General features: G+C 34.0%; 1 protein-coding gene across 7 annotated transcripts; it reads right to left on the bottom strand.

The window, feature by feature from the left end:
- Positions 1-309: 309 nt before the first annotated feature.
- LOC112789692 (G-type lectin S-receptor-like serine/threonine-protein kinase SD3-1) lies at positions 310-5,478 on the bottom strand. 7 transcript variants are annotated; one of them, XR_011879565.1, is made up of 5 exons: positions 5,136-5,233; positions 2,516-4,445; positions 1,811-1,907; positions 1,201-1,470; positions 310-626 (listed from the first exon to the last, which is right to left on the bottom strand). XR_011879565.1 is itself a non-coding variant. In XM_072232475.1 (3 exons), the coding sequence occupies exon 2, from the start codon at positions 4,435-4,437 to the stop codon at positions 2,524-2,526; it is 1,914 nt and encodes a 637-aa protein (XP_072088576.1). In that variant the 5' UTR covers positions 4,438-4,445; positions 5,136-5,233; the 3' UTR covers positions 944-1,470; positions 2,516-2,523. The 7 variants fall into 7 exon arrangements, 3 of the variants coding, with proteins under 3 accessions (XP_072088576.1, XP_025687489.1, XP_025687492.1); XR_011879567.1 differs by lacking the exons at positions 1,811-1,907; positions 2,516-4,445 and adding an exon at positions 954-1,123 and having other exon boundaries at positions 5,136-5,478; XR_011879564.1 differs by lacking the exon at positions 1,811-1,907.
- Positions 5,479-18,928: the final 13,450 nt, after the last annotated feature.

Below are 18,928 nucleotides of genomic sequence, written 5' to 3'. Positions count from 1 at the left end.
AGTAGGTCTCTTTATAATCTATACCAGATCTTTCTGAAAAATCTTGTGCTACAAGTTGAGTTTTGTAGCATACAATTTTATTATTCTCATTTTATTTTCTCACAAATACCCATTTGTATCAAACAAGTTTCACACCTTCTAGTATTCGTACTATAGAACTAAAAATTTCACGTTTTGCAAAGTAATTTAGGTAATTTATGGCTTCTTTTCACTTTTACCAATCATCCCTTCGTTGACATTCTTAGATGATTTTTTGTTCAAAATCCTCATTTTCATGTATAATATTTAGCACTACGTTATATACAAATATATCGTCAGCAATCATTTCTCTTTGGTTCTATTTTCTCCTATAAAGATAATTTATTAAGATCTTTATCATTTTGACAAATTTTAAGATTGTGACTTTAGATAACTATAAGTGTCTCAACTATGTCTTCATCCTTCTCAACAGGAAGTGTATTTGCCTCTTTATCATAATTTGCCCCTCTTTTTTTTTCGAGAATTTTTATCTTTAAAACTGATTGATCTACCATGCTTTTTATAGGTCATTGTCACGAAGAATGTTAGCAGACTTGAAATTTCTGTGAATCACAGCCGGCTGACATTGCTCTTGCTCATGCAAATACCTTGTAAGAAGACAAGAAGAAACATTAGATTTCTCATTCAGATCATCAAAGATTTGTGTCTTCAAATATGTTAAAATCACCGAAAGACTTTCCCATGCTTCAGCTTCCAATTATCTTTTTGCATATGCTTCATTTGGTTTTCAGAAAGACCCTAGAACTCTCTAAAGAGATTTGATAAGAAATTCATTGTTGTTCGAAAAAAGCCATCATTCTTGGGCCAGCAACCAACAGCTTAACCTTTAGGGTTGAATTGGTTTGCAAAAAAATATTTAACTATTAAAATCTTTCACACAAAAAATAAAGCATAATGTGGCAAGTATTACTAACCCTTAGCATTTAGCAATTTAACTTTGGAAGTACTATCAAAGTTGAAATAAAGCTTCAACATCAATAGCCATGACTTGAGCAAATTAATATCAGCAATTGAATGAATTCTCCAAGGAAAACTAATATTTTAGGCAGGATAAACCAGACTTGTGAAAATAGAAGATCTGAACCTGTTATAAGCCAAAGCTACAAATCAACAAGCTTGAGCAATTTTTTCTCTTAAAAACATAATGGTAACTTGACTTACTCTAGGGCCCTAGCCGCCCCAAGTGCTATCCGGATGCGAGCATTCCACGTGAGTCTTGTTTTAAATTCATCCTCTGAGTGGAGTGCCTCATAGAGTGATCCATTACTGCTACTCGTATATCAGAAGCCTTTGACCATGCTCTGAACAGTACCCAATAAACTTGACGATTGTTACATGTCGTGTTCTATCAATGCCATTCACTAATTCAAGAAAATCCTCCTCTTTCTGGTGATTACAAACACTCTTTTCAAGTTTCTTCACAGCAAGTACCTACAGTTCATAATAAAATGTTCTCATTGAACCCAAAATAAGGGAAGGAAAAAGATCAAGCGTCAAATTAAGAATCCAATCAAGGCATCAAAGTCGGATTGTTTTATCAGGGTAAAGAGAAACCGATATGCATCATTAATCTATTTATCATGTCATTCCCAGAACATCTTGGCAGAAAATGAAAAGCAGAAGAGAAAACGGCCTAGCCAAGCATAATAATTAAATAAAACCTGTTAAAATAACTTTAGAGTTTTTCAAGAATCACAGAACAATCAAAGATCTAAGCAATATAATCGGCCCAAAGAAGATGAAGACATGTATGCAATAGAGATGTACAAACCCAGTGACAAAAGAACTTTGTGGTTGTTCTCAGGTATTAAACTCCCATGTTATCACGCAACGACAATGCATCGTGTGTTCGCAACACAAACCACAAACTACAAGAATAAAAAGATAATAACAATCACTCCTTTTTGACAATGTGTGACTTCACATACTAGAGATGTTTAAACATGGAAAATATGACAAAGTAATATCATCTGTCCAGCAAAAAGAACAATTGGGAGAAAAAAAAATGGAAGGCATATGTACCAATCATGTTACTATAAATGAAGATATAAAAGAAAAAATATGTGTAACTTAGTTTCATCAGTAAATTCTGTATAAATGCAACTGATGAGAAACAGTCTCACCTTCATTCTTTTGTGTTGTTCAACGTATTAGATTTTCTATTTTGATCCTTAATTCAAAATATATAGAAGCATTACTCACTAACTATAGAAGCACACCTTTCTTATATATATATATATAATCAAGGATAAAAAAACAGGACATTGCTGAACACAGTCTTCAAAGTTTATAGTTACAACTCCTAATAAGCTAAGAGGTAACAAACTCTCTATTTAGCACAAACAAGAAGGTTGTAAACTATAATGTGACTAAGGTTGTAAACTAAAGTGAACACAGTTCCTACAAATTTATTTAGCACATCCACTGAATCTCAGAAACATTATCTTATTGTATCTAGGATTATTCCAGCAATAACCTCTTGCATCAAAATGGAGGTGGTGGTAGATCAATACTCAAAGTTCCTTCCAGTACTGCCACTACTTCCTCCATTGAAGGCCTTCGACGTTCATCACTTTGTAGGCACCAGAATGCGATTCTCAAAACGCGCTCAAGTTCATTTGAATTGGCACCACCTTCAATTCTTTTGTCAATCACATTTGCAGCATTCCCTTCTATCGATTCTTTATATGACCACTCACAAAGATCACTTTGATCTCTACATCCGGTCAATAAGGTTAGGACTAACATGCCGAAATCTGCTATGTCTCTCTGGGCAGAAAAGGCACAGTACACTGCCTCGCCGTCTACTATTGCAAACCCACATTCGCTCACCTTGGCTTTTAAGTTCTCATCCAACATGACATTTTCACACTTCAGATTTCCATGACTTATGAACTCCCTGCATTCAGAGTGAAGATAATTAATGGCCTGGGCCACGCTTAAGCATATGTCAACCCTTTTTCTCCAGGTCAGTTCCTTGCAAAGAGCGGAATCATCTATATACTTCTCAAGAGAACCGTTTTTGACGTACTCGTAGACCAAGAATCTATGATTGGACTCGCAACAATAGCCCTCCAGCTGCACAAGGTTCTTGTGGTGGATGCCTCCAATCTTCAGAACAGCAGTCCTGAACTTCCTTGCATCTATGGATGCAATCAGCTCTTTAACAGCAACTGGGAATTTGTTTAGTAGCATGCCCTTGAACATATTTGGCCCAATTCGATCTTTGAAATCCTCAGTGACGCTCTTGATCTCTGAAAAAGATAACAACACAACTAAGCCCTTTAAATTTGTGTCTGCGGAAGGTAAATTGTATTTGCATCTAGTAGAGGTTTTCCTTTTGTAGATGAAAAGATAAAAACATCCGAGTTGAAGGACAACAGCGATGATAATTGTGTCTAAGGATATTCCTATTAGACAAGGAACACGAATATCAGAATCTTCTTCTGTTGGAGGTGAGCTTTGACTTTGACATGGGAACTTTGGGGCAGATGTAGATGAGCAACTCTTGACAAATGATACCACGTCTGGAGACCAATCTAAATAGCCAGTGACATACTCAGATTTCTTTATCGAGCATTGGGGACGAAAATGATTAGAAAAGGTTGCGGCAGTACAACTAGAGTCATTCTGGCACAATTGCATACATTTATTCATGCTAGTCATGATAGCCGGACCATCAATAGGGAAAAGCCCAAATAGGTGTATATTCCTATATGTGATCATAGTGGAACCATGTTTACACTTTTGTTCATATGGAATCAAACAAGTCTCATCAGTGTCCGTCTGGTTGAAAGGGCACACACAATCAGCAGTACCACAGGAAGACAAAACACAGACCCCCCGTTTACCGCAAGTTGCAAAAACCTTGCACTGGTTCTGAACAGCTTGCCTGACAGATTTCCATGACTGCAAAGCCTCCACCCACGAATATAAGCGGAGATTGCCATCCACATCTATCCTAAGAAACCGGTATTTAACATATTCATCGTAGTCTTCTCCAAACACGGTCCAAACAACATTAAGATTTTTGTCTAAAAGTTGCAGAGCTCCATTGTTTGTTACATATGCAGTGAGATTCGGAACAGAAGGGTTTTGGCTTGTCCAGTAGGGAATAATACCTTGCCAAAGGAGCATCAAGTGTCCCGAAACGTTCATAGACAGGCTGTAGTAACTGGACAGTAGATTCGTACTTGCAGCTTGAAGCATCTTATCACAAGATAGAAACTGTCCTGGGAGAAGTGTATCATATGGACTATCAAAACTTTGCCAAATGACCTTTTGTTCTCTGTCGATTAGAACAAGATTTCCATTGTCAAGAAGAGAAGCCGACACGACACCCTTGTTACTGGTTTGGCTGCTCCATGAAGATATTCCCTGATCATCAAACAGGAGCATATCACCATCTGTAGTGAAAAGGAAATAGGACATGTTACCTACTCCAATCTGAAAGTCAGCACTCCACACCATTCTTTGTTGACTATACGGTATAGACTTGTCGCTGAAACGAATGCCAAAACTAAACCGGCCAGGCTCATCCGAAATCTCAAGAAATCCAATGGTAAAATTACCATTTTTGGAAACCCAGCTGCCATTGTCAACCACCGAAAGTCTAGAACCTAATGGTATCTCAGCCCTCACAGCATGATATAGCAAGAAGCATATGAACACACATAGCAATAAACCGCTCTGTTCAATCATATCTATAAGGGTTCTAAGGGTTCTGAAAGGGTGTCACTGAAACTGAAACGAAAAACAAAATAAAAGGAAACTCATTCGAACTGAGAGTTTGGGGGGTTGGAACGATGGAGTTCGAGTTGTTTTTGTTTTCTCAAGGGAAAGTACGGCAGCGAAAATTAATAAAATAAATTAGAACTCTCATTCAATTTCTCTGAATCATCATTTTCTCTTCTATTCTCTTCTGTTTTGATTTAGCTTTATTCGTGCTTGTCTTGTTTGTAATGTTTGATAGATAGTTTGTAGAGTGTTACCAGAAATGCAGAAAAGTTCAGAATATTTGTAAAATTAGAAGTGAGCAAAAGAGTTAACAATTAATTGTTCATACTAAAGTAGAAAAACAGCAGCAGCTTGATTACCTGGGTCGCACACCACCACCGTACCGTCGGAAGCTCCAACTTGATCTCATTCTTTCATTCTTTTCTCTTCTTCACGCGGCAGCCATAAAGCTTCCTGGGTTCTCTTTCAATGGAAGCCATGAAAGGGTACTCTACAAACATCAGCGCATATCTCATTGACACCCGCAACTTGCTCGCCTGGTCACTGGCTCCGGCGGTGTCTTCGGTCTCACCAGCTGCCACGGCGGTGTCTTTGGCGTTGTTTTCATCCATTTTTGGAATGTTAGAGCCTGAGGAATGGAGAGTGAGAGAGAGAGGGGTAGGTGGAGTTTTTGTTTTTTCTTTCTTGTTCTGGGGTAGCTACACGCGTAGACATTTATTCTTTCCTTATATTGTGTCCAGTGACTCGGTGATTCCAGTAATTTTCATTTCCATAATTTGTCATAGTAATTAAATGGAGTAAGACTTTCAACTTTCAAGATATTTTTGGAAGCTAAGTACAAAAGGAATAAAACGAGAAAGAAAGCATTATTCTGATCGCAATTACCAAGGTCCCCAATTTGTGCCCAAAGTTGGTGAAGCTGCAGCATCACCATTACTCCAAGAGCCAAAAGGAGACATGCCTCTCAATTATCAACATTAGTCAATTAATAACCCGTATTTCTAATTAAAATTTTAAGCAAGAAACAATTTTATCTGCTTTTATAATTGTCTACAATATAAAAGATAACTTATTACTTCTAAATTTGATAATTTTTTTAGATACATATTTTACAACAGTAGATATGGAGTGTTTAATATTATTGTAAATTTAAAAACTTACGTTTTCAATAAACAAAACTTTACATTTAAAAAAAAAGTCTAAAAAGTTAGTACTTTTATTAAAATTTGGTCAATATTTAATAGCAAAAAAAGTGGCTAATCTCACAGTATTAAATATAATCTCATATCATTAAAAACACTAATAATGATTAATTGATAACTACAAATTATTTGATCCTAGCACTCTTCTTATATTTATATTCTTAAAGAATTTTATTACTAACGACTGTTTTTGGCAAATACGTTGAGGAGGAGAGAAGCACGTTTGAGTTTCTTGAAAGTTTCACTTTGATGTTTGGTAATTTTTATCTTTCTAAATCCAGAATTGATTCTGCCTCTGAACGCACGTTCAGCAGAAGCTAAAATTTGTAACTTCTGCGTTTTACGTTCATGGTTGCTGACTGCCATTAGAAATTAGGTAAAAAATTTATTTATTTTTTACCAACCCTACCCTTCATTTTCTTCTATAAGAATGATACCAGCAGTAACTATTACTTTCAGGATCGTTCTTTATAGTTCTTCCTACTATATTATTTTTTATATGTATATTTTTTATAATTTTTTTATTTTTGGTTGGTTTTGTTTATATGATTTTTTATTTATTTTATTATATTTTTTTTATTCATATGACAAATATTGTTGATTTTTTTATTTTTTATGGTGCTCTGATTTTTTAAATATTTTATTAATTTATATGATACTTTTATTATTTTTTCATATGAATTTTATTTATTTTTTATGCTATTTTTTTTGTTTATATGATATATGTTGTTGGTTTTGTGGAATTTTTATTATTTCTTATCTGTATGATTTTTTTCTATTTTTTGATGTACTCTATTTTTATTTTGTATTAATTTTTTTATTTTATATTCTGACTTTGTAAAATTTGTAATTGTTATTATTATATACTATGTTTATTATCAAAATTTTGTATAATATAAATTATGATCCTATAAAAAAGGACAAAACAAATAAAAAATTAGTTACAAGAAATAATAGAGTCATAAATAATAAAAATTTACAGTCTAAAATAATATTAAATTAAAGAGTATTGACGGTACTAAAAAAATTATAGAATATTTTTTTATCTGGCATTATAAAATTTATAGTACTTTCTTTTATATTTTTATTTTTTATTGTATTTATTTTATTTATATGATAAATACTTTTTATATTATTTTTGATAGTGTTCTGATTTTGCAGGTATATAAAAAAATTATTTAAATTGATGTCTCTTTTAGTAATTTTTCATCTAAAAGTGATTTTGAGTTGTATAATACAAACAATATTTATTTTATTATAACCAATTTTAATATAAAGATTGCCAAATATAAATTACGTTAATCTAAACTTATTTATCATCAAAATCAATTTTATAGAATCAAATTTATGCAAATTTTCGTTTGCAAACTGTAATCTAAACACTCACTAATTTAGGCAAAAACTAATATTTTTTAACTTAATTTTTATGTTGGTTGTTAAATCGATAATTCATGATAAAATTATCGACCAATTTAGTGGTTAAGCGTTTTCAAAAGTATCTGAAAGTCTACTTTTTCTTTTTATCCACTTAATAAATCGGTAGATGATTTTTTATTTAACGACAGATTTAGAAAACAAATAGTATAAGTTTGAATCGTCCACCATAATAAAGGGTACCAAATGTCGTGTAAGACCAGACTTTTCCGTTGATGACGACAATTTGCACAATTGTTGCATACTTGCATTAGGCCCGTTTGTAAAGTCGTGCAAGTAGAACACTAGGGTTGTTTAGAACTTGTTTGGGAAATCATGGTCATGGTGATGAATATCATATCATAAGCAATAATGTTGTCATGGAGAGGGGTTTGATTGGTGAGATGGTTTTTTTGGGTTAGTGCATCGTACAAGATTAATAATTAAATTAGTCCCCGAAAAATAAGATATTTTTTTAAATTCGTCTTTAAAAGATTATTTTAATTAAATTAGTCTTTTAAAGATTACGAATTAATCATATTTGTCTTGCAATTATTCCACTCACAATTTTCGTCAACAATTGATGATGTGAAATGTTAATTGATAACATACATGACACATAACATGTTCAATTAGATATTAACTAAATATGTTTACGAAAATCTATCAATTTAGTCACTAGGTCATATTAGGAATAAAATTTTTGTAATTAGAAAAAATGACTAAATTAATAATTTTCATAAACATATTTGACTAATATCCAATTAGTCAGGTATTATATATCTTATTAATTAATATTTTATAATATCAATTTTTAAAAAAAATTATTATTAGAGTGAGTGGAGGACAAATATGATTAATTTATAATCTTTAAAAAACTAATTTAATTAAAAAAATCTTTTAAAAATAAATTTAAAAAATATCTTATCTTTCAAAAACTAATTTTTCTATTAACCATTATCTCATATATCGAAAGGTTCTTTCTATAATTATATTGCTTTACTTTACATTGTAACGCACAAAAACGGTAAAAATAAAAAAAATAAATAAAAATACAACAAATTAAAAGCAATAAGACATTTATATACAAAAGATGTCCTTGCATTGTCTTGCAAGTTGCAACTTATAAAAGAACATAGAGACAGGGTAGCTATTTATATACAAAAGAGGCATTCTTTATTTCTTTTTCACTTGTGTTTGGATTTTGCGTGCCTAGAAAACCAAGTTTTCTAGAAAGGGTGGTTTCTCCTGAATGGCCTGCTAAAGGGATGCACTGATATAGCCATAGCCAGCTCTGCATCTTCCGACTGAACCAATGATCTTTTTTGGACTGAACCGTACATAGCTAAGATTCCTATTTTACACAATAAATTAATAAAATTGACAACTATTATATTATATATTTTCCAAGCCTAAAATTTTGTTATCTTTATTTAATTTGCCCAAGTTAGTATATGGTAGAATATTTTGTATAATAATGCTCTCTAATTCATATTCATATAATTTCTCTAATCAAGTCAACCAATTTTTTTTTCTTCACGCGACCATTACTTTTTAACATAAAACTTTTCTTCCTTTTTCTTTGTTCTGATTTCTCTGATTTTTTTCTTTATTTTTTTCAACATAAAACTTCGTTTTCTTCTTTAATCTGCATTGTATTTATGTTCTTCATTTTTTTCTTCGTTTTCAAATTTCATATTTCTTCTTCCTTTTCAGATTTCAATAGTGTATCAAAACAATGGATGCTTCAAGTTCAAATCAGAGTGATTTGAATTATTCTTCTGAATCGAATCTGTTGGACGAGGTTTGGATTATTCAATTTTGAATTGAATGGAATGGAATAGAATCGCTAAATCCAGTTGTTTATGAGCACAATTTTCTGTTTATTTAATATTGTACATTGGCTTCGTTTTGATAATATTTTCGGTTCATTCAAAATGCAAGTGTTTTTGAATTTGAAATTATAATGGACAATTTTTTGTTCATTTTGTACTATACAGTAGTTTCGCTTTAATACTATTTTTGGTTTATTTTATAGTACAGGTGTGTTGTGGATGAACAATTTGTCCCAAAGATTGGGATGACTTTCAAGACACTAGAAGAAGTTGGAAAGTTCTATAAAGAGTATTCCAAACTTGCCGGTTTTTCTACGAAAATAAGGAACACCACTTAGAAGGGAGATGAGATTAAGAATCAACTACTTATGTGTAGTAGAGAGGGGAAGTGAAAATCCAAGATATCTCCAACTTTGAAGACAAACCCCTCACCTGGAATAAACTGTCCATCCAGGATTTACGTACATATATTGAATGACGTTGGTCTTTGGATAAATTTGAAAGTTATTTTGAATCATTCATACTCTTGCTATCCAGATCGAGTAGAGATGCTTAAACAACACAGGGAGCTAAGTATGTTTGTGCGTCGTACCATTGAAAACAACGAGGAGGCCAAAATCAGACCGAGTAAAACATATCAGTCATTTGTAGCAATAGCGGGCAGTCATCGCAAACTAAATTTTATCGAAAAAGACATAAAAAATTACATTACAATGGAGGTACGAAATGTTTTCGAACAAGAGGATGCCAAAGAATTTGGCAAGTACTTATTAAGAATGAAAGAGAAGAATCAAAATTTTTTTTCGAGCTTAACCTTGAAGCTGATCACTCCATCAAAAAAGCATTTTGGACCGATGCAAGAAGCAGGGCTACACGAATATTTTAGAGATGTTGTTTCATTTGATACCACTTACAACACAAACAGGTATTCGATTCACTGTGATATAGTTTTCGGTTCACAAAGCCAAAACATTTCGATTCATAACTATTGTAAGTGTCCAGTTTTGCAGGCACAATCTGATTTTTGGTTCTTTTGTAGGAGTGAATCACCACGATCAGTTGACATGAGGTAACATAATTTCCAAGGAACATTGATTTGCTTTTAATTAAGAAAAAATTCGCTTGTGCATTTTGCTAATATATGATTTTATTTTCTTTTTACAGTTGAGCCTTTTAGATGGTGGATCAATGATTCAGTCAAGTTTCAGTCTTTGATGTGCAGGATATGAATTATCCTAAAGAGGATTATAGAAGTTTTGGTTTTTATTAATATAAATTTCGATTCATGTATTACTAAATTTCGATTCATCTGGATTCTAGTCATATAATGAGAGTTAATTTCGATTTCATGTTATGTTTTATTGAATAGTCATTTTTTTATTTTTCAAATTTAGCTTCTACAATTATGTTCTGTCAAACGGTTTCTAAAATTGAATAGTCATATATACATTGTTTTCAGTTCATTTCATGTAACAATTTTGGTTCATTTGTTTTTTAGCGTTCTTGATGTTTGATAAATACATTGAATCCATTTACTGTGAACCTAGATTCATTCAATACAGTCTAGACAGTTCCAACAAATATATATATATATATATATATATATATATATATATATATTAACATTAACATTAACAACTAGTCAAAGAAGAAGCGTTTATTTTTTTATAACGAGTTAAATAAATCAGTGTTAATTACAATTTCTTACAACAAGTCAAAGGATGAAAGTATAACCTATTTACTTTCTATATTCCCATATGAGAATTTACAAAAAAGGACTTGAGAGGGCACCGGATGGCTTTGGGATTCTTATGGCTTCAGATGCCTCAATGACTTTTTCTCTCAATTTATTTACCTTGTCCAAGAGAAGGTTGGACCATATTCCCGCCTGAAAATATCTATTTCTTCCTACAATTCAATTGAAATAAACTACTTAATTTGAACCTAAATGAAGTAAGAAATGAATCGAAATTTATTAATTTAGAAATTACTTACATGTTTTCAGTTTTTACATTTATATTTTTTATTTTTGATCTTTACAAGATCAATTATTTCCAGCCATTTCGTCACATATATCCCACAATTATAACTAAGAAAAATAAAAAAAGTAAAATACGATTAATAGGAGGGACACAGAAAAGCACAATAAAACATTTTAATAATAGTACTATAGGAAAGAAAGATATCTACGATGTTCGTTGACTGCAGATCGTAATATACAGTGCTTCAACGTCTTCTCCGTCATCCATCAAAGGTTCTGCCTCAGCAAAAACTCTCATATGGGATACTATTAAGCCTGAAAAAGATACAAAAAGTGTATTTTGTAGCACCCTAACTATTAAAATGTCACGCTTTCAGCTGTGCCACTCTGATAGCTCAGGTATTACGACCACTCTTAAAATATTTAATAATAAGATATGAGCCTGCTTAAAACTTAAACCGAATTTTTAAAAATCATACGTCCATATTTACAATACCAATTACAATCCTTAAAAATCATACGTCCATATTTACAATATAAATTACAATCCTTACAGAGAATACATATATATATATATATATATATATATATATATATATATATATATATATATATGAGGAGAGAGGGCTGCGCTGCTGCCGCTGCCAGAACCGCGAGGAGAGTGAGTCACGCCGTCAGCCGCGTCGCCGTCTGTGAAGCCATCGCTGTCAGCCGCATCGTTACTGTCGTCGCCGGTTTTCACCACGCCTCGTCACCACCACCGCGTCGTGCTCCACAACGTTGTCGCCACTGTTCTGTCACGGGAGAAGGATGCGCGAAGGAGAGAGATAAGGATCCGAGGCTGAGCTGAGGTCCAACCGCCGCGCCAGTCGCCAGTGTCGCCTTCGTCGGAACCGCCGCTGTCACTGCCAGCTTCCATCTCCATCGAGGCTGATTGTGGATGAGAGGGGACGAAGCTGCCTTTGCCACCAGAAAACGCACTGCCGATAAGGGTTTTGGGTTTGGTCTACGTTTCTTTTGAGATTCCGAAAGCTTTATTGTTGTTGCATGTTAATTTCAGTTGCCGTTGCTGGAGTCCAGTAGCCGTTGCTGCTTGAGGTGGCTACCGGGGCTGCCGCCGAACCAGTTTAAAGACCGCCGCTACTTCGTTTTGTCATTTCAGTAAGTGTGTTTCAAAAACCCTCACATTAGTGTTCTGTTACATGTACTAAAGTCTTTGCGATATTAATGTGTTAGAAGTTAGTAACCGAGGTTGCATGTTGTGTTTTAAAGCTGTTTTTCCTATTGAGAAAGCAAGTGGAGCTGAGGTTTTGGTTGCCATTGATCTCGGGTCGAGACGAAAGGATTTCTGAGAGGCGTTTGGGTTATGGTTTCGACTTATCGAGATAGGGGCCGTTTTCAGAAAATTATACTTTATAAATTGGAATTATTATATATGGATATCCATGTGAGAAATGTATTTTTAGTGATTATATAAGTCTTATGTGTTGTTTGGTTGTCTTGGATGGATATGAATGCTTGTTTGATTGGATTGTCGTTCGATTTTGTGAAACAGATTGTTTTCAAAGTGTTTCTTTAACGTTATTTCTTCTAAAGTCTTGAAATTGAGTTCAATCCGTTGGAGGTTGGTTTGAGTTGAATTGGTTTTCTTGAAAATGAAAATGGTATGCATTTTTTGGGAATCAACTTGATTTTAAACTGATTTGGTTTTGAACCCATTAAAGAGGGTTGCGAAATGGTCTGGTTGGGACCCGGAAAGGGTGCCAAAGTCCAAGTTTTAGGGGAGGTGCTGCCGAAATTCCTATGAAATCCTAGGTTTTATTTGAAATGTTAATTGGAAAGTCATAAATTTAAGACTGGTACTATTTTACTTGAACTATTTAAAGTAATGAATTGTGTTTTGAAATGGCTTATTAAAAAGAGAACTTTGATTTAGCTTTATTTATTAAGAAAGGTATTATATTTTTTGGAGCAAGACCTTTTAAAAGAAACTTATATTTTAAGCTATTTTAAATGTGAAAAGGGTTTATGTTCCTGAAATCAACTTGAGGATTTCAATTGCAGGAGTTTACGTGCTTGTGAAAGAAGGTGAATTTCGATTGATAAAACCTCATTTTAACAACATTTTAGAAAGAAGTTTAAAGCATTCTTTAAATTCTGAATTTTGCTCCGAGCCATTGGGAACACTTCCGATTTTATCAAGCAATTGAAAGTGGTTTTTGGTCTAAGTAAAAGAAATGGTTTTGAAAATTGTTCGGAGTAATCGATTACCTGATTTGGTTTGGCTTGAAATCTGTTTTATTTATTCAAATAAAAAAGCTAAGGTTTTAAAGATTCTAAACGAATTTGAGGAAATGAGTTATGTTATTCTCCCCTAAAGTCTTGAGACTCTGCTGCGAAATTTTGTTACCAAATCCTGTTTTAGGGTGAATGATTTTGAATCTCTCAAAAGTTAGAAGAGACTTTTAAATTGGTGTGGTTTTTGAAATGTTTTGGAAAGATATTGTGAAGGGCGAATGTGTTTTAAAAAGGGGAATTTACGTTTGACGAAAAGAGGCTTATGAGCTTAAAATGATTTGAGAAATGAGGATTTTAAAGTTAAGACTGATATGGATTAATTTTTGGTTTCCAAGTAAAGAGATTTGAGAAAAAGTGACTTATGGCTTGAATGATGATTGATTTTATATGAATTGTTAATGAAGTGCAGAAATGATGATGAATAAATGAATATGTGGCTTTTCCACTTCTTTTATCTGAGATACGAGTTTCCCTGGGTAAAGTACCGTGGCTTGCCACCACGTATTCCAAGTTGAGACTCGATACTCTGTTGACCTTACGACGTAAGGATGACCGGATAGTTATAAATTCCCGGGTAGTTATAAATTCCCGGGAATGCTATTGAGCGATTTGATATATATATGAGAAAAAACTATGCATAGACTGTGTTGAGTTAAGAAATTAACTATATTAATTAGTGATGACAAACATTATTTTTGGGCAAAATAAATAATTAGTGTTGAGTATTAATAATTGTATGTTGCTAATTATTTATTAAATATTATAGGCCAAAACTTAGTTTAGCAGCCCAATTAGACTGAAAATAAAATAACAAGACTGGTGGGCTGGTAAATCAAGCAAAGCCCAAAAGAAACAAAACGGGCTGAACTTGAGTAGAACCCGATCCAAGCCCGATTTGATTTCAGCAAATCCCTCCATCTTACTTCCAAAGCAACGTTCATTTTTCCTCTGTCTCAGTCAAATCACAGAAGAAAGAGAGAGAGCTTCTTCCCTAAGCTAATCACAAAAGAAGCAAGAAAGAGAAAGATTAAGCTTGAAAGGCAGAAGTCTAATCAACCATTTCAAACCACATCAAGCTAGGTCAGAAGCTAAAGGTGATTTCATTTCCTTCTACATGCATCTTGATGCACCATTATTTCATGGTACATCTTGTGGTTAATTAAGTGGATTTTATCCACTATTCTCACACTTATTCATAGGATTTGCATGTTGTATATTTTCCTTCCTGATTTTGTGCTATGATTGAAAACATGTTTCTTTGGTCTTAATTTAGCTAATTTTAATCCTCTCTTATCTCCATTCGATACCATGATATGCGTGTTAAGTGTTTTCAGGGATTACAGGGTAGGAATGGCTAAGAAGATGGAAAGGAAGCATGCAAAAGTGGAAGGAATACAGGAAATTGAAGGAATAGTAAAGCTGTCAAGCCTGACCTCTTCGCATTCAATCGATTATAACTTAAGCTATAGAGGTCCAAATGAGGCGGTTCTAGTTGCGTTGGAAAGCTAACATCTGAGGCTTTGAAATGATATATAATTCATCATAGTGGCCGTACAGTTAAATGATGCGTATGCGTGATTCTGCGAAAAATCCAGCGACCTGTACGTATCAGAAATCGCCCCCAGCGATTTCTGGGTTGTTTTTGACCCAGTTTACATAGATTAGAGGCTGCAGAGTGGAGGAATCATTGAACACTTATCATACACACAATTTTTAGGTTTTAGATGTAGATTTCAGGGAGAGAGTCTCTCTCTCTAGGTTTTAGGATTTAGGATATCTTCTTTCAATTTCTTCCGAATTCCAGGTTCAATGTTCCTTTAATTTATTAATGCAAAGAGTATTTTTCATTTAATCTTATTATTTGTTTAATTGCTTCCATTTAATTTTAATTGCCATGTTCCCTTTTTACTTCTTTATATGGTTTATGAAAATGGTATTCATGTTAACTAAGTAGATCTCAACTTGACTTTGGAGTTGATTAATATTTGGAGACCCTTGAGTTGGAATACTCAGGAGTCAAATTGAAATTGAAAGTTTTTGGCTAACTTTCTAGTCACAAACTCTAATCCTTCCACAGGAAAGGATTAGGACTTGAGGACAGAGTTGGTTAGTTAGTTACTTGACTTTCCTTTATTCAGAAAAGGATAACCAAGTAGAAACAACAACCTATTACCAATTAATCCTGGAAAAATCCAACAAGGATAGAACTTCCGATTAATCTTCTTTGGGTCAAGGCTTTTTATTTTAATTACATAAAACCTCTTGTTAATTTTCATTGCTTTAATTTATAATCATTTACTTTTCCTGTTTCTTATCCAAAACCCCAAAATATACTTTTTCATAACCAATAATAAGAACACTTTCCTGCAATTCCTTTGAGAGACGAACCAAGGTTTAAATACTTCCGTTATCAATTTTATTAGGGGTTTGTTACTTGTGACAACCAAACTTTTGTACGAAAGGATTCTTGTTGGTTTAGAAGCTATACTTTCAATGAGAATATAATTGTGAATTCTTTACCATCAAAAATCCGTTCGTCACATCTCATTTTCTCTCTTCATCTTCAACTCTCTACCACTCCATTTTGGGTTATATAGAAAAGAGGATTTCTGTTCTTTACTGTTGTGTATCTACAGTTACAAATAAATCTTGGGGACCAAGTAGTTTCTCAATGGCCAAGATCTGGGTTCACTTGTGTGGATATTTGTTTTCTGCTTTCTTGGGGTTTTCGGTCAACAAGGGAGGTCAGAAGCAAAGTCCCTAATTTGAGTAAAAATGGAAGAAAGTGAACGGCTGGGTTGGTGAAGCACACTGCTCAAGAAGTTGACCTAGGAAGAGCAACCAAGCAACATGCAAGGAGATAAAAGAGGTTTGCTATTCATTCAGAAGCCAAGGAGAGAAAACCAGAGTTTAGTGAGTTGTGTTCTGTGAAGAGTTCCCTGAAGAAGTTCCTCTACTTGGATAATGCTTTCTTTCAAAGAAGCATTCGGCCAATAATGAAGAACAAAATTAGAGGCTTGCAAATCTAGTTTACCACATAGCTAAGAGGCTATTGATGAAGTCAATCTCCTTCATGTTTTACAGATTGTAATTTACTTTTCAATGTTTATCTTTCTGTAATTTCTTGAGTGAAAAGGCATAATGAGAGAGCTCAAGTAAAAGTCAAGAGTGGAAAGAGGCTGAGTGATACACTTGAGAGAAAAACCTAGAGTTATTTTTAGATTTCTTTAGGTATGTCTATGTCTTATATCTTGTACCTGTGAGGTATCACTTTCTTAGTTGGGTTAGCACTAAGAGTGAAGAGTTAGGTATTAGCATAGCCAATGTCAAGTTAGGTTAGAACTTGAGTGTGAAAGGATTGTGTAAATCCTGTGGAATTGGTGTATGTAATACTTTTAACTATAGTGAAAATTCTTCCATTGTTGTGGAGGAGACTAGACGTAGGTTGCATAGCACAAGGCAACCAAACCAGGATACATGCTGGTGTTAGCTTCTCACTTCTCTGCTGTATTCTGTTTTCGGATATTCATGAGACAAAAATAAATTATCTCATAATTTTTTTGCTGCTGAGTTCAAACAGAATCAGAATTGAAAGTTTGATTTAAAGGGTCATTTCAATAACTTAAAAAAAGGCATAGATTCAACCCCCCTTCTCTAAGTCTACCACAACCTTCAATTGGTATCAGGAGCTAAGGTCTCAAGAATTAACTTAACCGCTTGGAACAAAGATCCAATGGCGAACAACTTGGGCATAACCATAGTTGCCTACACCCTCACTGAAGGCTAGTCAAACAACCGGCCACCTTTCTTCAACAGGAAGAACTATGCCTACTGGAAAGAGAGGATGAGGTTCTTCATCGAATCCATTGACTACAACATATGAAAGATTATTGTGAGCGGCCCCAAGATCCCAACAAAAACAAGTGCTGATGGAGTGGTGACTCTAAAAAAAGAAGCTGAATGGAATGAAGACGATAAGAAGAAGATGGAGCTGAATGCCAAAGCCATCAACCTTCTTCAATGTGCTATCAGCTTTGAAGAGTACCGAAAGGTGTCTAGATGCAAGACAGCCAAAGAAATCTGGGAAAAACTCCAAGTTACACATGAAGGCACTAAACAAGTCAAAGAAACGAGGGTTGATATGCTGTGAAAAGAGTACGAGATGTTTAACATGAAGGATGGAGAAAGCATTGATGAAGTGTTTGAGAGATTCTCAATCATAATCAACAACCTTGATGCTATAGGTACAAACTACTCAGAACAAACCTTGGTGAGAAAACTCCTTAGAAGCCTCACAAAAGAATGGGAAACCACTGCCACTGTCCTAACCGAGAGCAATAACCTAAGCCCCATAACCGATGAGCTGAGAGGAAAACTCCTTGCCTATGAAACCACACACACAAACCCAGACTCAAAGAAAAAGAGAATAGCCCTCAAGTCAAAAATAGAACCAAAAGAGAGTGAGTCTAGTGATGGTATTTCAGATGATGAGCTCATGTTTTTTGTTAGGATATTTAGAAGGATGATGAAGAACAAGGGCAAGTACAAGGGTTCAAGCTCAAAGGAACATAAGATGGACTTGAGCAAGGTGACTTGCCATCATTGCAAGGAGGCTGGACACTTCAAGCTAAACTGTCCAAAGCTCAAGAAGGAGGACAAAAGTAAGAAAGAAAGGAAAAGAGTGCTCATGGCAGCTTGGGAGGATCTTGAGAACGACTCAAATGAAGAAGAAGAATCTGAAGGTGAAGATAAAGACTGCTTCATGGCTGAAAACAATAATCTTGATGAGGTAAATTACAATGATTTGACCATAGATGATTTACATGCCATTATTGATTATCTCACTCTAAACACATCAAAGTTGCTAGATAAATACAATAAGTGCAGATCTGAAAAAGATGTGTTGAAGGCTAAATATGATTTTTTAAAAGAAAAAGTGAAGGAAACAGAATGTGCTTTAGACATTATTGAAGAAAACAAATTTCTAAAATCTGAACTTGAAAAATTAAAAGGAAAGCACATTATGGATCCTTCCCAAGAGCTAAACACTGAAAATGAAAGATTAAATGATATGATTAAAAGGTTGAATGGTGACTTAGCAAAATTTGCTCGAAGTTCTAGTAACTTTGACAAATTACTTGCAAGCCAAAGACCATTGTTTGAAAAAGCTGGTTTAGGTTATATAACCAAGGAAAGTGCAGTTTTTAATGATTCCTCTATAACATTTGTGGCTTCTTCATCAAATATTAAATTCCCATCAAACCAATCTGGTATTGAATATGTTCCTGTTCTGAGGGTTACCTGAAACTGTAGGTCGATCTCGGTCGAGATCTTCTGTGTTGGTCGGAGCTGACGTGTCTGGCAGGTGTATAGCAGTCGGAGCTGGTGTGTCCGACTTGTGGGACTGAAAGTGCAGCTGATCC

Source organism: Arachis hypogaea, chromosome 3, assembly GCF_003086295.3.
Source record: "Arachis hypogaea cultivar Tifrunner chromosome 3, arahy.Tifrunner.gnm2.J5K5, whole genome shotgun sequence".
Taxonomy (NCBI): domain Eukaryota; kingdom Viridiplantae; phylum Streptophyta; class Magnoliopsida; order Fabales; family Fabaceae; genus Arachis; species Arachis hypogaea.
The sequence above is the reverse complement of the archived record's forward strand: the minus strand, read 5'-3'. Positions and strand labels throughout refer to the sequence as shown.

What these genes read in the sequence shown, in the direction of transcription:
- LOC112789692 (XM_025831704.3), bottom strand. Translation starts at nt 4,740, where the DNA reads ATGATTGAACAGAGCGGTTTATTGCTATGTGTGTTCATATGCTTCTTG.